The 22,352-nt window shown below is 32.1% G+C and overlaps 4 protein-coding genes across 4 annotated transcripts; 2 read left to right on the top strand and 2 right to left on the bottom strand.

The window, feature by feature from the left end:
• Window positions 1-1,534: 1,534 nt before the first annotated feature.
• On the top strand, window positions 1,535-2,521 carry LOC111677222. Its single transcript, XM_023438313.2, has one exon. The coding sequence runs from the start codon at window positions 1,679-1,681 to the stop codon at window positions 2,438-2,440; it is 762 nt and encodes a 253-aa protein (XP_023294081.2). The 5' UTR covers window positions 1,535-1,678; the 3' UTR covers window positions 2,441-2,521.
• Window positions 2,522-4,550: 2,029 nt separating this feature from the next.
• Window positions 4,551-5,496, bottom strand: LOC111677226. The gene has a single exon (XM_023438318.2). It carries the CDS (start codon window positions 5,347-5,349, stop codon window positions 4,621-4,623), a length of 729 nt encoding a protein of 242 aa, XP_023294086.2. The 5' UTR covers window positions 5,350-5,496; the 3' UTR covers window positions 4,551-4,620.
• A 2,565-nt stretch (window positions 5,497-8,061) lies between these two features.
• LOC111677235 lies at window positions 8,062-8,973 on the top strand. Its single transcript, XM_046955862.1, has 2 exons — window positions 8,062-8,814; window positions 8,878-8,973. Exons 1-2 carry the CDS (start codon window positions 8,187-8,189, stop codon window positions 8,949-8,951), a joined length of 702 nt encoding a protein of 233 aa, XP_046811818.1. The 5' UTR covers window positions 8,062-8,186; the 3' UTR covers window positions 8,952-8,973.
• A 10,873-nt stretch (window positions 8,974-19,846) lies between these two features.
• Window positions 19,847-20,404, bottom strand: LOC111677234. The gene has a single exon (XM_023438326.2). The coding sequence runs from the start codon at window positions 20,402-20,404 to the stop codon at window positions 19,847-19,849; it is 558 nt and encodes a 185-aa protein (XP_023294094.2).
• Between the last annotated feature and the right edge of the window lie 1,948 nt (window positions 20,405-22,352).

The following is a 22,352-nucleotide window of genomic DNA, read 5'->3' as shown; positions in this document are numbered from 1 at the left end:
TCTGTTTTCTCCTTGTCTTTTATTAAAGGGATTCACAATGGACCATTGGGTCTCCGAGTGGATGTATACATTGATATACAACCCTTTTAAACTAAACTAAACTATTATCATCCAGATCAAAATAAAACTTAAAATCAACTTATCCATTTTGCATGATCTTCCGTTCGAAAATACAAAGAAGCGCATTTTTTTTGTTTACATATAAGACCTGGTCCAAACTAGGAAACTTTTGTTGAGAAACTTTTACATAATTCTCTTTTGAAGTTTCCTTAATGTCCACACATAGAAACTTTTGTTTCAGAAACTACGTATTAATTGTATTGATTTGTTGCTGTACGAATGAGAAGAATAACAAAACAAAACAAGTTTCCGAGTACGAGAAACTCCGTACCGCGAGAGAGATGATATTCTTTCTCTTTCTCTCTCACGCAAAATCACACATTCATCACACACTAGGAAACCTAGTGTGGACCGGCAGTTAGTGTTCAGTGGTTAGAACTGGTTCACACTGGGAAACTTTTGTTAAGAAACTTTTGATTTTGTGTGTGAGAGAAAGAGATGTTTGATATTTCATTCCCTTTCTCTCACACACAAAAATTAAAAGTTTCCTAGTGTGAACCAGGTCTTAGCAACAAAACGAACATTTCCTGACTTGGCATCACCTCAAAGAAAAAAGTCAGCTAAATCTTGAAATTATTTACAATATCTTGAAAATATTTGTATTCTTATTTTTGACTTGGTAGCACTTTTATCGAAGTTAAAATTAACTTGTATAATTTAACACGTTAATTGACAATGTTTTAATGCTTTTTCATTTAAATTTTCTTCTTTAAAAACTTTTTATAAACATTTTAATTTATAATTTTTGATTTGAAATTAAAAAGTATTTTATTATATATTTTATTTTAAATAAATTTATTTTGGCACAACCCACTATTTAAATAAAGAAATAAAAATCAGCTTCCGTAACGACTTCACCTCACAGTGCAAGTTTGGGTTACACTTTTTAACATATATTTAACCTAAAACTTGGCAGCACTATGAACATATGTTTAAATGAACCTAATTGGAAAAATAGAAAAAAGTTAAACGAATTATACAAACGGATTTCATTTTAATTGGAAACTAGTTTTGCTCATGGAAATATATGCCTGGTCAATCTGATATAGATAAATTATCATAAAGTCATTCCAAAATTTAGTTAAAAATTTGTTTATGGAAATTAATTCTGAATCGTAGAAAGTCCATAAAAAGAAAACCTATAACAATCAAATCTTATGTACACAATGTATAATAGACTTTTGTGTTAAAGCAACTTTTCGACTTTTTGCATTTAGGTAAAAGTCGATTTTTCGACTTTTTTCATATAATTAAAAGTCGATTTTTCGACTTTTAATATTTTATAAATAGTCGACTTTTTTCGACAAAAAGTCGATTGTTCGATTATTCGAAAGTCGATTTATAGAACCCTACTTTTAGGTACTATTTTTAAAATTTCCTATAGGGAATTTGGTTTTCAATTAATCGTCATTGCGTCTTTGTGTTGTGTTTTTATTTATATTTGTTATTGCGAAATTTGTTGGATGCATTTGCCTTCATTAGTCTACACTTTAAAGACAAAGAAAAAGTTAATTCTTCTCTAGTCGAAATTTCATAATTATTTTCAAAACTAACTATAATGGAGGAAAAAAATAAAGAGGATAATGTTGAGTGTAAAGTGACATCATTGCAATCATCTTTAAACGTAATGTGTGCAATTTGTAGTGAATTTTTTAAAAGTTCTGATATAATTTATAGTACTTCAAAGTGTGGTCATGTTTTTCATCGTCAGTGTCTGTTTCGTTGGCTAACACGTTCCAATACATGTCCTCAGTGTCGTGCCAGTGTACATAAACACAATGTACATCGTTTATATTTGAACTTCAGTGAACCCACTGCAATGGACGAAATCGATGCCGAACCCATTAAGAGTTTTGAGTGGTTGTATGTGGATGAAGGTATTACAGCTGAAGAAATAGCACAATTTGGTTTTCTATTGGGTTTAGATAAAGAAAGTGATCCTTTATTTGCGGCTCGTGTCTATTTAGAGGATGATCTCTTACCGGCATATTATGTGCCCAAGTTAAAAGGTGCTTACGCCGCTTGGAATTGTGAATCTCATTTTCTAACCGAAGGCATTGAACTATTACACATTAATAACGATAATGCTGAATACAAATGGTTGCCAAGCTCGAATGGTGAAATACCAACAAATGCTTTAGCATCCGGCTATGCGGAAACTGGTGAAACATTATATACTGCCCGTTATGTACACAATGATAGAATGCGTTATGGAAAATTACATCCATCGCATGGCTGTGCCTATATACCGTATAAAGGAAAGGAATTAAATAATAAAAACTATGAAGTATTGGTTAGAATACCCAAGGATAGTGTATAAATCAATTTTATGTTTAAATCTTTCTGTATATTTGTTAGTATATTGTATAAATAACGCTTATAGATTATTTTTTTATCTATTTGGATTTACCGAAATTAGCGTTATGTATTTGTTAAAAATATTTTAATATAAGATATATTAATGTTGTTTTTATTTTAAGATGAACAAAAATTGAATTTAAATTGTACCAATATTTAATTTTTTTTAAATCTTTAGCTTATTTTATATAATAATACAGTATAGAATACTGTAATTTTTCCAATTTAAAAGTTTTGCGTCTTAATATTTTCTAAATTATTATTATTATTATTATAACATTGTAATTGTTATTAAACTATTATTATATACCCTTCCCAAGAAGGTGAAATGTAGAATAAAGAATATTTTTTTTTTGCAAAAATTTACTTCTATTTTAATAATTTATTACTTTAATGTTTATATTGAATTTGAGGTCATAACTTGTTCTTTTCTTTTTATAAAGTTCTTCAGTAATACCTTGATGAGTAGTAAATATATGCAACCAATATCATATTTTTAAACACAACACCTTATTCAGATGTGTTTGACATCTCGTTGTATCTGTTATTTAAATTAATTTTTTTGTTGTTATAATAATGGAGGGTGAGTCAATCAGTCTACCCAATTAGTAATTACAAAAAGTTAATTTTCTCAACAGAGTTGGTAATGAAAATATGAATCATCTATTGATTATCTTTTATAGTTCTGAAATGAAAACCTCCTGCTATTATCAAAGAATTATTTCGAAAAGTTTAAGGGCGAATTTTTCTGATAAAGATAATCTTCATTAATAATATTAATAAAACAAATCAAATAATTAATATTTGCATAAAATATTAGAAGATTGCAATTTACTTTTTGTTCTTTCAAAATCATTGTTTTATTGTTTTTGTTAATTGTGTTTTCTCAAATATCCACTATGAAAGTTAGTTAATTGAGTTAGCCTAGCGCGATTTAAGGAAAACTAAATCTACTAATATGTTTATTTACTAAAAATAAATCGAGTTGATAGAAATAAACTATTCAATTTAAATATTTTATTGCTTCTCCTGTAAAATTTTATAAATGTTAGGGCCGTTTGCGATTTAAGTGACGATATGAACTATTTATTGTAATTGATATTTATAGTTTATGGTTTTATTATACCCTACACCACTTTAGTGGGGAGGGTATATTGGGTTTGTGCTGATGTTTGTAACATACAAAAATAATCGTCCTATACCCACCTTAAAGTATACCAATCGGCTCATTTTCTGAGTCGATTAAGCTATGTCCGTCCGTCTGGCTGGTTGTCCATGTAAACCTTGTGCGCAAGGTACAGTCCGCAATTTTCAAGGTAATTGTACGCTTCTTTTGGCCCAAGGACGAAGCCTATTGAAAATAATTAAAATCGGTCCATTATTTCGACTATCCCCCATACAACCGTACACCCCAAATAGGGTCTTTTGGCTTATAATTAATTTAAATGATCTATTATGTTAACAAAAGTCGACAAAACTTAGTTTTATAGAATTTTAAATGACATTACCGATTTTTGTAATGATCGGGCTTCATTTGACCCTATCCCCCATACAAACTTAAAGGTCAAAATTCACTTACAAACACTAATAACACTTTTAAATTCTACATAAATAATATTGAAGAAGACTTAACTCGCCCTACCAACATTTTTAAGGATAGGGCCATATTTTACCCTGCTCCCCTCTTAAAAAAATCTCTTTTTTGCCAAAAAAAAGTAAAAATATTCCGAAATAAAGTTAAAAAAAACAAACCAAATGTTTTTTTAATAATCCCCATTTTTAACATACATACTGACTGGTGTAGGGTATCATATGGTCGGCTACGCCCGACTATACATTCATACTTGTTTTAGAGTTCTTTCTTTACTTTATACAAATTATTCAAAGCTTACAATCATATTTTATAATAAACAAATTAAATTATGAACAAAGTATTTTGTTCTACACTACTCAAAAATCTTCTTGGTTCTATTAGGAACAGCAATGGTAAATATCATTCATGCTATGCAACAAGTATCAGATCAGCGCATTAATTGTTTCAGGTTCCTTCATTTTAGAATAATTACAACAAATTTTAAAACTAAAGTTTCAGTTTGCAATTATTTTGTTTTATTTTTATTCATAAAATATTAGGATATGCTTTTAGAGCTGAACATTTGTAGTAGTATTTTTTTTAGGTTTCCTCACTAAAATCTCGTAGGTACTAGTACAAATTTCCAGATCTTTAAAAGGCACATATGCTGAATTATAACGTTGATGCAGTTTACCATATAATATCATATTCTCATGTTTTGCTCGCGCCGTATAGAGAACATCACCCATGACAGTGTGTCCAGTGGCAAAGGCATTTTCGGGTATATCACCATTTGATGCTGCAACCCATTTGTATTCTGCATTATCATTTGAAATGTCCAATAATTCAATGTCATCAGTAGTTGTGTGTGATTTAAAACCCCAAGGAACAATAACGGATTTCTTTTGAGGTACATAATAGCCAGGTATAAGATCACCATTGAATCGACCACGAGCGGCATATATAACATTGCCCTCTTCATCCTGACCAAATTTCAAAGCAAAACTCTCTATATCAGTCATATCCATATCTGTCTCTATATAAAGCCAATCGTAACATTTAGGAAATTCTATTTCCGTTCCGTTTTCATTAGGTACCGTTTCCACAAAATTAATATACAACTGATGACAATTATGTTTCAAACAATTCTTTCGACATTGTGGACAGGTTAATGAACGTCTTAGCCACCTGAACAGACATCTCTTATGGAATACATGTCCACAACGGGTCGAGTATATTGTATCGTTTTGTTTAAAATATTCACTACAAATTGCACACAAAATATTTAACGTAGACATTTGCAAATTTTAAAGTAATTAAAATTAAATAAAACAATTTAGAACTTTTAGATATAAATTTGTTTATTTTCTGTTCTTTAATATATAAATAACAGATATGAATTGTTTACGATTTAAATAATGCAGTAGTAGGTAGTAATGTTGTGAAATTAAATTTGTCAAATTGCATTCTTAGTAGTATGGCAATTTAGCGATTTTTCTATTAATATAATATAGCAATGTTATGAGTTAAACTCTCTAATATGGCAACACTTTTGTTTTTATTAATTCACCACTACTGTTAATTCTACTCATATAGTCAGATTGGGAATAAAGCAGGGATGGAAAAAGTGATTTTGTTTCAGTATTAAAATATATTTCAGAGAGTACTTTTTTGGGTCTCAAAGTACTTAAGAATCTTCCAGCCAGTGTTATCAGGAATGTTATTTTCGGAATAACATCAAGATACTTGGATCTAACTTCGATGAATGTCGGGCAGTGGCAAAGAAAGTGCTCCAGAGTTCCACTGTCCTCTCCACATGCTCTATATACGTCTGAATCTACACGTCTAATTTTGCATGTGCTCGTAATCGTGTTTGTCCAATACGAATACGTATTATTTTACTAACTTCAGACTTGCTTATTTTTAGGAGATTTGTCGTATTGCTCTTATCAGGGTCACCCCATAGGATTTTCGTGGTTCTACTCACTGTTTCATTATTCCAAGAGGTCTTATGGGATACTCTCACCCATATTTTTAGTTCAGCTTTTGTTGCGTCCAATGGTTTTGCGTTTGTCAGGTTAACTGCCTCGAGCTCCCTTCCCTTTAAAGCTATTACATTCGCTCTTTCGAGCGAAACCTACCTCTGGGGTAGTATTCAGTTAAAGCTTTCTTACAATCCAAAGTACTAAAATATTTTTTTTTGCTAAAAGTTTGTAATTTCTGAAATATATTTATACATTTTTATATTAGAATGGGCGTTATATGTAGCCCTGAAAGTATCAAATAAGACTCGGGAGTATCACGGTACTTTTGCACATCAAATAGTATCAAAAAAAGTGGACCGGCAGTTACACATACACAAAATCTAGTAGATTTTTGGAAACAGTCCATTTAGACCTGGTTCACACTAGGAAATTTTTGTTGAGAAACTTTTGATTTTGTGTGTGAGAGAAAGAGATGGTTGATATTTCTTTCTCTCACACACAAAAATCAAAAGTTTCCCAAAAAAAGTTTCCTATGTGAACCAGGTCTAAGTTAACCTAAAATCTGACTGGGTAGCAATATACAGCGCTGTCGTAGTGTAAAAAGTACCTTTTTTACAATTGTGCAGAAAACATAAAGAAAATACAAATTTTAAAACAATATCAAAAAATTATTATAAAAGTGAAAAAAGTGATTATTTAAGGCTTTAAAATGTGCAAGGATTAGAAGATGAAATTAGTTTTGCCTGCAAGTAAAATCAGATTGTTAAAAACACAGGTATGAAAAGATAAGATTTTATTTATAATAACGTGTCTAAATTGCATTATTTTATGGTCTAAATGATGAATAACGGTAAAACTCCATTACACATACTGCCGACATATCTTTTTTAAGTGAGTTTTTTAAAAAGCAAAATCTATACAGTTTACCTTCGCATTAAATTACGTTTTTCTAAATCAGCGAAAACGCTCCATGATCTTTTATGGTACCGTAGACGAAGCCTTTATAAAATGGTTAACATCGGTCCATCATTTCAAAACCGTATAGAACTTGTTTTTGCGGCAAGCAGAAATCATGGACAGATAGGTATTTCCCATTTTTAATACCAAACAAAACTTACTGTCTGTTTCTCTAAATGCGAACGAACAATTCTTTCTCATTATACCCTACACCACTTTATTGGGGAGGGTATATTGAGTTTGTGCTGATGTTTGTAATATACAAAAATAATCGTCCTATACCCACCTTAAAGTATACCAATCGGCTTAGAATCATTTTCTGAGTCGATTAAGCTATGTCCGTCCGTCCGTCCGTCTGTCCATGTAAACCTTGTGCGCAAGGTACAGTCCGCAATTTTGAAGATAATTAGATGAAATTTGGCACACACGCTACTTTTGGCCCAAGGACGAAGCCTATTGAAAATGGTTGAAATCGGTCCATTATTTCGACTAGCCCCCATACAACCGTACCCCTCAAATAGGGCCTTTTGGCTTATAATTAATTTAAATGATCTATTATGTTAACAAAAGTCGACAAAACTTAGTTTTATAGAATTTTAAATGACACTATGTTGTTAAAATAAATGATCTATTATGTTAACAAAAGTCGACAAAACTTAGTTTTATAGAATTTTAAATGACACTACCGATCTTTGTAATGATCGGGCTTTATTTGACCCTATCCTCCATACAAACTCCCCTTCAGAAAATGCCTTAAAGATCAAAATTCACTTACAAACACTAATAACACTTTTAAATTCTTTATAAATAATATTGAAGAAGACTTAACTTCCCCTATAGGGCCATATTTTGCCATACTCCCCTTTGAGCCCTCTTGTAAAAAATTCTTTTTTTGCCAAAATAAAATTAAAGCAATTCATTCTATTGTAACTGCAATTTCAATTCTTCAATATTAGGTATTTATCAAGAAGATGATATGTTAATTATATTTTTTTTCAAAATCTTTTAAATAAATTAATAAAGAAATTTGATAGAAAATAGTCGCATTATTGTTATCTTGTGCAGGCCTTTAGTATGTATTAATGAAATGCATTATTCATTAGTTAAAAAAAAACTTACGATAATATCTCGACCATATCAGAAACTGAATTATTGTGTTATTACAAAGAACGAGCGATCCTCAAAGTGACAAAATGAATTCTCAAAGTGTTCTGTGTAGTTTATGTTTGGATAATTTAAATGATTCTAAGGACGTATATTCTATAATAAAATGTGGTCACATTTATCATAAAGAGTGCCTAAGAAAAATTATATACAAAAGAACGTGCAGCATTTGTCATGTACAGTACGATAAACGACAGTGTCGTAAATTAAATGCATATTCAGAATCGAACGCCCAAAGAGAAGATGGCTATTATCCTTGGGAATATAGTTGGATATATTGTGATTCCAAAACACTTATGGAACCACAGGAATTGTCTAAAACTTGCCTTAAACTGGGAACTGATACCAAAAATGATGATATTTACGCAGCAAGAGTTTTTCTTGATGGAAAGATATTACCAGCTTATTATGTAGCCGCCCGTAAGTGTGCCATTACAACTTTTGGCGGTCATGTGTATCAGCTAAAAGAGGATATTGATCTTCTGGATATTAGTGGAGATGATCTACGTTTATATAAATGGCAACCATTTGAAAACGATCAGCTACCTGTAAATGCATTTGATATAACGCCGTGCTCTTTGGGTTTATTGTCGAGTGATGTTGATGGACCAGATAATTTGGACGAGAAGCTTTTTATTGTTCGTGGTGTATACAAAGGTAAAACTCTTTATGGAAAGTTATGGTCGACAGACAATGGTGAAAACAATAAAATTTATTTAGCTTTTGAAAACGAAGAGATCGAATTTAATACTAATGGCAATGAGATCTGCGAAGTTCTAGTAAGATATCCATAAAAGCAGTACATGTCACTGAAATGTTATTCATCATAACGTATAGTATTTTTTTATTTTTTATTATGAATTCAAGAAAATATTTATGTAATTTATTAAAAATTTAAACGTATGCAAAATTTAAAAATTTCTAATATTTATTAAATGATAAGCAAAGTATTTAAGAGTGTTTTGGAAATATATTTTAGAAATATTCAATATTGTAACGAAATTTTTATGGTGGAGCGACTTGGTAAACTATATTATCGTCAATATAGATTATCGCTTTTTAATTCACCTCAGGCATAGAAATTTCAAAAACAGTTTAGTAATTTTTGTAACCGCAAAATGCCGCGGTATCCTCAATACATATTCTTAGTTTTTTCTAAATTACTTATAAATTTGTTAAGTAATCTACAAAGCAGTATAGTCTAGAGTCTAGTCTACATTGTAGTCTATAGTCTAGTCTATTGTCTAGTCTATTGTCTAGTCTATAGTCTAGTCTATAGTCTTGTCTATTGTCTAGTCTATAATCTAGTCTATAGTCTAGTCTATAGTCTAGTCCATAGTCTAGTCTATAGTCTAGTCTATAGTCTAGTCTATAGTCTAGTCTATAGTCTAGTCTATAGTCTAGTCTATAGTCTAGTCTATAGTCTAGTCTATAGTCTAGTCTATAGTCTAGTCTAGTCCTAGTCTATAGTCTAGTCTATAGTCTAGTCTATAGTCTAGTCTATAGTCTAGTCTATAGTCTAGTCCATAGTCTAGTCTATAGTCTAGTCTATAGTCTAGTCTATAGTCTAGTCTATAGTCTAGTCTATAGTCTAGTCTATAGTCTAGTCTATAGTCTAGTCTATAGTCTAGTCTATAGTCTAGTCTATAGTCTAGTCTATAGTCTAGTCTATAGTCTAGTCTATAGTCTAGTCTATAGTCTAGTCTATAGTCTAGTCTATAGTCTAGTCTATAGTCTAGTCTATAGTCTAGTCTATAGTCTAGTCTATAGTCTAGTCTATAGTCTAGTCTATAGTCTAGTCTATAGTCTAGTCTATAGTCTAGTCTATAGTCTAGTCTATAGTCTAGTCTATAGTCTAGTCTATAGTCTAGTCTATAGTCTAGTCTATAGTCTAGTCTATAGTCTAGTCTATAGTCTAGTCTATAGTCTAGTCTATAGTCTAGTCTATAGTCTAGTCTATAGTCTAGTCTATAGTCTAGTCTATAGTCTAGTCTATAGTCTAGTCTATAGTCTAGTCTATAGTCTAGTCTATAGTCTAGTCTATAGTCTAGTCTATAGTCTAGTCTATAGTCTAGTCTATAGTCTAGTCTATAGTCTAGTCTATAGTCTAGTCTATAGTCTAGTCTATAGTCTAGTCTATAGTCTAGTCTATAGTCTAGTCTATAGTCTAGTCTATAGTCTAGTCTATAGTCTAGTCTATAGTCTAGTCTATAGTCTAGTCTATAGTCTAGTATTAGTCTAGTCTATAGTCTAGTCTATAGTCTAGTCTATAGTCTAGTCTATAGTCTAGTCTATAGTCTAGTCTATAGTCTAGTCTGTCTATAGTCTAGTCTATAGTCTAGTCTATAGTCTAGTCTATAGTCTAGTCTATAGTCTAGTCTATAGTCTAGTCTATAGTCTAGTCTATAGTCTAGTCTATAGTCTAGTCTATAGTCTAGTCTATAGTCTAGTCTATAGTCTAGTCTATAGTCTAGTCTATAGTCTAGTCTATAGTCTAGTCTATAGTCTAGTCTATAGTCTAGTCTATAGTCTAGTCTATAGTCTAGTCTATAGTCTAGTCTATAGTCTAATCTATAGTCTAGTCTATAGTCTAGTCTATAGTATAGTTTATAGTCTATATAGTCTAGTCTGTAGTCTAGTCTATAACCTAGTCTATAGTCTAGTCTATAGCCTAGTCTACAGTCTAGTCTATAGCATAGTCTATAGTCTAGTTAAAGTTTAGTCCATAGTCAAGTCTATAGTTTAGTCTATAGTCTAGTCTGTAGTGTAGTCTATAGTCTATTTTTTCCAATTTTAAAAAGCTAAATCAAAAATTTAAAATACTAAATTTAAAATATTCGTATTTGAACAAAAAATATGTGTTCATTTTTACTGTTGAAATAAGTTTTCAATCGCAGTAGATAGTCTAGTCTATAGTCTAGTCTGTAGTGTAGTCTATAGTCTATTTTTTTCCAATTTTAAAAAGCTAAATCAAAAATTTAAAATACTAAATTTAAAATATTCGTATTTGAACAAAAAATATGTGTTCATTTTTACTGTTGAAATAAGTTTTCAATCGCAGTAGATTTTGATTTTAAGTTTTTCATGCTATTGAAAAATTTGATATTCTGAAAAATTATTTTAAACGAATAAACGTTTTATTATGGGCGACAATAAAGATATAAACGGAATTCCTCAATTTAAAGGGAAGGATTCGATGACTGGCAGTTCCGGGTGAAAACTCATCTGGATTCGCTGAACTTACTGGATGTTCTAACCGGCAGTCCTCCAAGTGATGCAGCTGCCTTAGCAGAATATTTAAAAAAGGATAAGAAAGCAAAAGACAGAATCGTAAGTCTTGTTCATTCGGATTGTTTGAGCTTCATAAGGGAAAAAGAAACCGCATTTGAAATGTGGAGCAGTCTGCAAGCCGCCTTCGCCAAACAATCCATTGTCAACCAATTACTTATAAGGAAGAAATTGGCAAAGTTAAGAATGAACGAAGGTGATTCAATTGTGACCCACGTTTTAGCATTTGAAAATTTGATCCGACAGTTAAAATTGGCTGGAGCTAAGATGGAAGATTCGGATGTGTTAGCGCAATTATTTTTAACACTTCCAGAAAAATACGACCCTCTCGTAACGGCTCTCCAAAACGTGGATGGTGACAAATTGAATTTAAATCTTGTGAAAGAGCGGTTGATGTCGGAAGAGGCAAAGCTTGCTGATCGTAATAATGAAACCGCAGAAGATTAAAACGGCATTCTCAAGTAAGAAATCTCATAAAAAGAAGAAATTTAAAGGAAAATGCTACAAGTGTAATAAATTTGGACATCAAGCAAAAGATTGCTGGCAGGGTGAAGCAAAAGTGGCTAAAACAAATGCAGTATCTTTTATGATTAAAAGAAATGTTGGTGAACAAGAGTGTGGTAACAAACAAATTCATTTTAAATTAGACTCAGGCGCTAGTGATCATTTAGCAAAGGACAAGTCCTATTTTTCTACTATCAGAAAACTTGAAGTCCCTGTTGAAATAAGTGTTGCTAAAAACAATGAATCAATTTATGCAAATCACATTGGAGAAATAAATGGAATTAGCAATAAAGGCATTGCAGTTAATATAAAAGATGTTTTGTATACTCCTGACTTACGCGATAATTTAATATCAGTTCGAAAACTTGTAAACTCCGGACTTTCAGTGAATTTTCAAAATAATAAAGCAGTAATATCAAAGGGTGAAATTGAAATTGCAACAGCTTTTATTCGTTGAAACCTATATGAATTAAAATTTGATTATGAAACACGGTCGGCTTTATCCTGTACTAAAAATGAAGTTGAATTATGGCATAAGCGTCTAGGTCATATTGGTATTAGTGGCTTTGAACAACTTAAGAAAATTGGATTAATAAATCGTGATCTTAAACCAAATTTACTTAGTTTTTGTGATGTATGTATGGAATCCAAGATGTGCCGCGAGCCTTTTAATGGGAGCAGACGTAGAGCTACTAGAGTTATTCAAAGAATTCACTCTGATGTATGCGGTCCAATCACACCTACTGCCTGGAATGGTGATAATTATGTCGTAACCTTTATAGATGACTTCACACATTTTGCAATGATCTTTTGTATGAAGAAGAAGTCCGATGTTTTTAGTAAAATGCAAGAATACGAGGCCTTGGTTTGCGCAATGTTTCCTGAATCAAAAATTTCTTCAATAACCATCGATCAAGGAAGGGAGTATCTGTCATCCAATCAGTTAGATTGGTACAAGAATAAGGGCATTCAAGTCGAGTGTACTGTTGTTTATACCCCACAACAAAACGGGGTGTCGGAAAGATTCAACAGAACAGTTTTTAATAAGGTAAGATCTATGTTATTAGAATCTGGTGTGCCAAAATACTTGTGGAACGAAGCAGCTCTGTCAGCAGTATATATAATTAATAGATGTCCTACTAGAGCAATTGCTAAAGATGAAACCCCTGCAAATTTGTGGTATCGTGATAAAATTAATCTACAGAAAATAAGAACATTTGGTTGTAAAGCTTATACCTGGGTACCTAAAGCCACTCGAAAGAAACTCGATCCAAGATGTAAGCAAACGGTAATGGTTGGTTATGCTCCAAATGGATTTCGTTTGTGGGACATGGAAACACAGAAAAATAATATTAGCTCGTGATGTAAAGTTTAATGAGTTTTGTTATCCTTTTAAATCAGAACCAACACCGAAAGAAACTTCAAATAATATTATAATAACCAGCCACGAGCAAGAGGGGGATGATGAATGTATTGCTGTGTCTGATATAAATAATGTTTCTTCTTCTGTAGAATCAACTCCAATGCCTTGCGAAGCTGAAAATGAATTAGAGACTGAGTGTGAAAATGCATCTTTAAATCCATCCAATGTTACAGAAGTTTTGGATTTAACAAACGATTTAACTGATGAAGAAGAATCTGCAGCTGAGCCCCAACTTGAAGTACGAAGAAGTGAAAGAATAAGTCGGTTACCCAGTAAACTTTTTGATTACATAACAGGCTTCAATGCTGAAATAGTTCAAAACAATGTACCTCAAACATATGAAGAAATTTTTAATAGAGGTGATACAAATCAATGGGAGAAGGCTGTTGCAGATGAATTGAATTCATTAAAAAATAAATCATGTTTGGGATATAGTCCAGCCTCCACCTAGGACTAAATTATTAAAATCGAAATGGGTGTTTCGAATAAAAGAAGATGAGAATGGAAACCCAACAAAATATAAGGCTAGGCTAGTTGTCAAAGGCTTTCTTCAAAAATACGGCACAGACTACTGGGATACATATGCTCCTGTAGCAAAATTGAGTACCATAAGAATAGTGTTAGCTGTTGGTCTGCACCATGGATACAAATTTCATCAACTCGATGTCAAAACTGCATTTTTACATGGCGATTTAAAAGAAAACATTTATATGGCTCTTCCGGAAGGTGTTAAAGGAAATGGTGAAGAGTGTTGCAAGTTGGTGAAATCCCTTTACGGTCTTAAGCAGGCTCCAAAATGCTGGAATGATAAATTCAATAACTTCTTAGAATCTCTTGGTTTCACAAGGTCAAAACACGATTATTGTTTATATGTTAAAATAGATAAAAAAGAAAAATGAAACTTTATACCTAATTCTATATGTTGGTGATTTGCTTATTGTTGGAAGCAACATCGAAAGTATTAACAAATTAAAAACTAACCTTGAAAGAAAATTTGAAATGTCGGATTGTGGCCCTCTAAAATATTTCCTTGGAATGAAACTAACATTTGAAAATAGAACTTTAAAAATATCACAAGAACCGAGTATAAACAAACTATTGGATAAATTTGGAATGTCGGAATGTAATGCAGTGAAAGTTCCAATGGAAAATTGAAGTCAAGTTTTATAAAAAAATATTCTTGCTGCATAATGGATGACGAAACGTATGTTCTGGCAGATTTTTCGCAACTTCCAGGTCAAAAGTTTTATGTTTCTGATGCTCGAGGGAATGTTGAAGAAAAGTTTAGGACCCAAAAGCAGACAAAATTTCCCAGAAAGTTCTTGGTATGGCAAGCAATATGCAGTTGCGGCAAAAGAAGCCAATCATTTGTTACAACGGGCTCTATAAATACCGAAATTTACATCAAGAAATGTTTACAAAAAAGGCTGCTTCCATTCATAAGACTTCATAATGTGTCCACTTATTTTTGGCCTGACTTGGCATCCTGTCACTATGGTAAACAAGCCCTTGAGTGGTACAAGAACAATAATGTGGTATTTGTACCAAGAGAGGCAAATCCTCCAAACTGCCCGGATCTAAGGCCAGTGGAGAGATATTGGGCTCTTGTTAAAAGAGAATTGAAGAGTACAAAAAAGGTGTCCAAAAGTGTGGTAGATTTTAAACGGAGATGGGCTACATGTTCGAGCAAAGTGACAGAAAGCAATATAAAAACGTTAATGGAAGGGTTTCCGAAAAGAGTTCAAAATTTCATCACTAGTGATTAAAACTATAAAAATATTTTTTTTTTTTGTAAATTGTAATAATAATTTGAATCAAATAAAAAAAAATAAATCTGTAAGTTTAGTGGTTTCTTTTTTATAAACATATATGTATGTTAAGAATTTTTCGATCTCACTCCTTATTAATTGGCATTTGATCACCAACTCAAAACCCCGCTTTAAAAGAAAGTTCGTAAATAAAAAACTTTCTTTTGGCAACACTGATTTTCCATAACTTTATTATAAGCCTCCTAAAAGTATACGATAGATTTGAAGGCATTTTTTGAGTATAAAAACTTGAATATTTTGCAAAAATATTCTAAAAAAATTTGCGTTACAAATTTCATATAAAGATCTATGTTTGCCCAATGTTTAGAAATTCAATTTTCTGGACGTAGTTTAGTTGCGTAAGTTGGAACAAATAGGATATCAAAAAGTGGTAAAAGGGCGATAAACAGGAAAAATTGGTACTTTTATTCTGAAAACTGATTTTTGTATATTCTAACGCGAAATTATTTTCGATTTATCTATCTAAACTGTAAGAAAGTAATGTGTAAAATGTAAAGGGGGAAATAGGCATGTGGGTACTTCAAACTTAACAAGTAAAAGTGAAACATCTGTTTCCATCTTACTTTATTATTGTTTTATACCAATCGTGTAAACACAAAAAGTATAAATCATACAACTTTCATTCTATTTTTTGAAAAATGTATGGAATTTTATCTTACTTTTTCATTAGACTTACGTAAGTAAAGTGTGATCGTGTGAAAGCTGGTTTTGGCTTTTTCAATTTTTAGTAATATACCTTTTAAACTGCTTTAAAAGAGAAAATGATTAGAAATCCGAAATTTTAAAGGCCCAAATAGACTACACAAGCGCATTGACAAAAAAAATCAATTATTTTTGTACAAGCCAACCGCAAGTATTTGTACAAACACGAAAAACCCTCATACACTATACAACAGGCTTGCATAAACGTAATATTCTAGTATGTTTGTCAAGCCGCTTGTTTAGTCTATTTGGCCCTTAAGTATTAACATTTTTGTAGCTTTATAACATTTAAAATTTTAAAGGTATTTTTTTACCACCATGCAAGCCTAAAGAATTTAGGAAAGGGAGAAAATGTGTGAGTTTTTGGTAAATTTTGTGAAAGTTGTTCTGAATTATATATTTTGAATGTATATTTTAATTGCGCCAATTTATTTTCGGGGGTAAAATGCAAAATCAATGTTAATTTGCATGCATTGATCTATAGACTTAATATTATAAATCATTTAAAATTCCAAGCAACACCGGGTACAAAATGCTAGTTTTTTATAAATACTTTGTAATAAAAGGCAATTTTAATATCAAATTTAGTTGTTAATCTGATGATTAACAACTTTTTTCCAAAGATCTTATTAAAAGTAATTAAAACAGTTGTATTAAAAATTGAATCATCAAGTGTTCAATGCTCTATATATGATAAATATTGAAAAAAAACTATGACATTATTTGCGTATCTACCAAATGTGATTATTTATATCATCAAACATACTTAAAGGCCAAATTTGAAAAGCATTCCTGATTATGAGATGGTAGATATTGGTGTTTAGTTTGTTAAATCACAGCCACTACGTGGATCCCGAAGGAACTTCAACCAACTAATCAGCCAGGACATAGTCCTGCGGGCAACTGGCCACCCGTAGTACCAGATTATGTGGTTCTCTGGTTAGACCTCTTTTCAACACCAATTTATAGTCCCGACCGACTAGAGGTGTTGGTAACACCTCTGTTCCCCAGGATTGCAATAACACCATGGTGGAGGTTTCGCCAAGGTAACATGCCCCCGGGGGGAAATAATTTGTAACAGTTAAAACTACACAATAATCTGGTTGGGAGTTCAACATCAATACCCAGGCATAAGTACGACATTAATCCGATATCCTGCAACCGCGGAATTTATAGTGTCCATGAATGTCTTTCAAAGCTGTCGTATACGAAGACTGATCTAATGAATCCTGCACATATCTTTGTATGTTCTCGTATATACGAATATCCTTCCTTACATGCCTCGGGGGATTTTCCAACTATTTTTCGCAGCGGCTTCAATTTATATTGAAATAAATGCACATGATGAGTTTGAAACATGAATATCACATAGTATTAGAATTAATTGTTTAATTATTTCAATTACGATTTGTAATTGATGACCAATTATATCGAGATAAAAATAAATATACGAACATTACCTTACTTAATATGACGATTGATACATATGTATATAATAATATATTAAACTATTGCTTTCAAAGAAAATAACTTTATTCATCTTTTGTCGATTCATTATTTTTGCGGTTGTTCGTATTGCACAATGTTTTGTGTATTGCTCTAGACTCAGCTTAGTAGTAAGTGATTCAATAATTTCAATCATTATGAAACTTATATAAATGAATGAAACCCGTTTAAATTTAAAGAAATATCCCAGAAAAAGTAGGTAAGTATTTACTTTTTGAGTATCCCACGTTGGTTTAAAGGAAAACCTTCAAGTCGACCTATATCCTCATATAGGAAGTAGGATCCTTCAAGCACTGGAGATTTTGATGGTACTTCACCAGTAGGTTAGGTTACGTAGGCAGGTCGTTCTCGCGATATCATCACTGGGGACACACTTGGGTACAGTATTTGATCCCTTTGTGGTACCTCAAAAAAGAGGACATGGTCGGCGAATTAGTACACTTTTGCCTAATTACTCTGGTTTTCTAGACCAAACCAGTTTGTCGCACGGATTTGGGAATCTATCTTTCGGATATAGACCTACGATAGACTCGATAAGTCATGCAGAAAATAGCTACCTAGCAGACCCATTCTGTGATCAGATAGGGACGATGACAGAGGAAGTGAGTTATACTTTCTTCTTCCTCTTAATCCTGGCAGCTCCTGCAGAAGTCGTTACTGGGTAAGTTAAGTCTTCTTGCATGGAGTTCGAAAAGCCAGTGGCCAGTTACCACTGGTGTTAAGTTCCGTATCGAGCGTTTGCAGGTTAAATGCGGTATACCGACAAAAACTTTTATCAAAAGACGGTTTGGCGATGCAATAGTCGATATTGTCAGGGATCTCTCCTAGACAATTTAGAATGGAAGAGTGACCTGGTTGAATCTTATGCCACGTACCAATTGTATTGAGTGTAATGGTAGCGTTGAGGGCAACCACTTGAGCCATTAAATCAATTGGTAGTTGTCCCATCATGACAAAAAGAGCCTTTGATGGGGTGGTGCGAAGGGCCCCCTTTATCAACAGAGCTGATGTGCGAAGGATTCCGTCAAAACTTTTGTGAGTCCTTTTGTACAGACTTCCACCACACAGGTGCACCATACAGTAATATGGGCTTGACTACCATGTCAATGAGCCATTTGGTATTCTTAGGGTTTATGCCCCATGATTTACCAATTGCTCTTTTACACGAGCATAAGGCCGAAGCCGCTTTTAGACACCCTAGATTGAGTGTTCAAATGCCATGATAGTTTTGAATCCAGGATAACACCCAGATATTTAGCAGTAACTATTATGGAGACGGCAAAATACAAAGTTTTTGTTTTCAAGTTTTCGTTTATTTTCATATTACACTTATGGATATCATTTTCTTTTTTATTCTTTGATAGCAAACAGATAGCGTTGTTTTGTATGTCAACACTCTGAAGTTTAAATTTGTACTCAAAACATCTAAGAGCGGGTTTTTAAGTTGGCAATCAAAAGCCAATTAATAATTAGATTAGTTAATCTAAAAATAAATTGATTTTGATGTTAATTCCCTTTGATTAAACCTTGCAGTGTTGCCATACAAAACAACAGAAAACGTCACTGTTTGTTATCAAAACAATGCATGTTTTATAAAAAAGACGAAGACAATCGTAAATGTAATATGAAAATTAATAAAAACTTCAATTTAAAACAAAAAAATATAGTGTGAAGTCCCTATAATTTATACCGATAAATACCGATATCGATAAATCAGTCATTTTAATGTTTATTTTAGTAAAAATTTTATTACTTTTCATCTGTGCTCCAGATAATCTTTTCTTAGTAATAGGAAGTTTATCTATGTTATCACTCACCTGTTTCACCATTTGCTCTACTTCATCCTTTGAGGACTTAGAGTCGGAACCCTCAGCTATATTTAAAGGCTGAGGTATCTTAGAACTTTTTCCGAGAACATTCTTATCTTTCACCCCTATGTTTTTGCCAATGACATGCTGTACACTTGACGCATTGTCCGCCGCGGAGGCCCGACAATGCGTAGTAGTATTTTGAACACGTTTGCAGGATGACGACGACAAGTGACTCGGTAGTGGATCAAACTTTGCCGCCGGTACTGTACCGTAACTTTCATCTTTTTATTTTTATTTTCCATGTTTTTTTCTAGTATTTTGGTCCGCCACCCTATTCGCGCTCGATAACGGGAAAGCTTGGGGGAGAGATTAACTTATTTGATAATAAAGCGCTTTAATTCAAGCAAGTTCAGAACATTTTTTAAAACTATATATTCCGAATTCTCGTATAATCGTTTCTCGATAGATTCACGATTGTAGTTTTTATAATTAATATAGATCTGTAAAGTTTTTTATTAAATGTTAATTTTATTAATAAATATAAAAAATGGTTGCCTCACTTAAATAAAAAAAATAAAATATCAAGAGTATTAGATCTTAAACTAGACAGCACAGATTTCCTCCAATTATATTACATTTCGGGTAGGTATCCTTAATAATATTTTATTATTTTTATAATAATCATTAGATGATGTTTGTCGGCAATCTTCCCAAATATATTGATGTTCCGTATCCTGGCTTATATCTAAAATTTCATATGTCTTAGAGACATATTCTGAATTGCATTCAAAATCAGCATATATCTGTTCGGTTTGCGCATTATAGTAACATTTTTTAACTGTATCTTCAAGAAGAACACGAGCGGCATATATATTGTGACCTTTTTTATTGGTGCCCAACATTAAAACTCTGTCCGCGAACTCCTTTTCATCACGTTTAAAGATTTTGGGTTTTATTTCGAACCAATTGAACGTATTAAACTGTAAATACACACGTCGACAATAGCGTGGATAACAAGTCGCTGAACACCGATATCTACCATCACATAATCGAGAATCCTTTTCAAACTTGGCCTTCAAACATGTTTGATGATACAAATGTCCACATTTGGTTGATGCGCAAATAATGTCATCGTTATTGAAATATTTATCACAATTTGAGCATTGAACACTTGATGATTCCATTTTTAATTAATTTTTTTTTAATTGCTTTAATAGTTTTTTTTTTTAGATTAGAAGACTTTAGTTGTTGATCTGAAGTCTTCTTTTTTACTAGTTGTTTTAAGAATATAACGCTTCTTTTTATTGCAAAATGTTTATAGAAAAAATCCGCTTAAAAAACGTCATTATTCTGTCGCATGTCTTCACTTGCATTGCGGTTATCAAAGTACCACATAAGTAGATGATTAAATTACATCATCTAATGAATAATATTAATATTGCATCCGATTTTTTACTAATTATTCGATTCCAATTATATATACATGTGTACATAATATATGTGTATTGAATTTGTGCTGACGTTGGTAACGCGCAATAATATTGATCCTATACCCACCTTAAAGTATACCAATCGGCTCAGAAGCATTTTTTGAGTGTCCGTCCATGTAAACCTTCTAATCAAACTACAGGTCCCAGGGGCGAAGTCTATTGAGATGAATAGGGCTTGTAAACCTTCTATTCAAACTACCGGTCACAATTTTCAATGAAATTTGGAACATGATCGTCTATGGTACCGTAGCAAAAGCCTATTGATAATGGTTAAACTTTAGTCCATTTTTTCACCTAGTCCCCATACAGCTGAACCCGCCGAATAGGGCTTTTAAGTTCATAATTTCGTTTAATATACTCATATCACGACAAAAGGCTGCAAAACCAAGTTCTATACTAGACTTGAATAACGAGTTCTATAATTATAGGGACATATATGACCCTAGACCCTATGAAAAGCCCCCAATCAAAATTTCACTTAAATGTCCACAATTTTATTCAACAATAAACGGCTTAAGTATATATGAGGCAAGGTATAATTCATTTTTATTATTTTTGTAAAAGGTGTAGAGTATTATATGGTCGGCCTCGTCCGACTATAATTTCTTACTTGTATTAAGACATTAAAAGCTTTAAAACTGATTACTTTGCTATTCCATGGTGAAATTGAATCTATTTATAAGAATTATTTCAAATTTTGTTTTGAATTGTTCTATAATAAGTGCTATGAGCACCACTATAAGTACAATCAGAAAGTTTAATGGGAAGTCTTTTAATATAAATAATCGGATAGTTAATATTAGAACAATATAATTAAAACAATTTATTATTATATTTAGTGATGACAATTTATTAATTAAATAGTTCATAATAATGTCAATTAACGAAACGTTTTGGGACCATACTTTTTTTGATGCGGCCTAAAAAAACGGCATTGTGGACAAGACCAAAAACAACAATACCGCCCCATCCATACCCCCATCCCACAAAAAATACACACAGTGAAATATTTTCATAGCCCTTTGAAAAGCAATCAATCTCGTCTGACTCCCATCATATGTAAAACTAACTTTTCAAACGTTCAGGTGATGATAGATAATCGAAAACAAAATTTGATAATGTGATAAAATTGATTAATCGGTTTTCAAGTTATTCGCATTTACAGATGTGCCCCTATGGCAATGATCCCCCTTCTACCCCACTTATGCAATTGTATAGAACGAAATATTTACGATCATAAGGGTGGATCATAAAGTACAGAGTGGAGTTGCATCATTTACATGGATTGTTGTTAATTAGGAACCAAACGGGACTGACTATCTAAAATTTTAGCAGCATTGGGCTGTATGAAATACACAGTAATCCCAATGTTGTAGGTGTTATAAAATACTCGCGAATAATCGCAAATAAAAGAGCGAATGTTCTTGATTTAAATGGATTAACACTTGAAGAAGTTAACTTGACGAATTCAGAACCATTCGACATATTGCGGGCGCAAGATTTCTCCTAACTTCATGACCAATGTTTTGAAACGAATATACACCTATAAGTGATATTTCGATAAAATATAATATGATTTCAGAATGTCGAACATTCTTAAATGTAATAGTAAAACATTTCACAATAGCACTGTACTCGATTT

Source organism: Lucilia cuprina, chromosome 6, assembly GCF_022045245.1.
Source record: "Lucilia cuprina isolate Lc7/37 chromosome 6, ASM2204524v1, whole genome shotgun sequence".
In the NCBI taxonomy this organism is placed as follows: domain Eukaryota; kingdom Metazoa; phylum Arthropoda; class Insecta; order Diptera; family Calliphoridae; genus Lucilia; species Lucilia cuprina.
The sequence above is the reverse complement of the archived record's forward strand: the minus strand, read 5'-3'. Positions and strand labels throughout refer to the sequence as shown.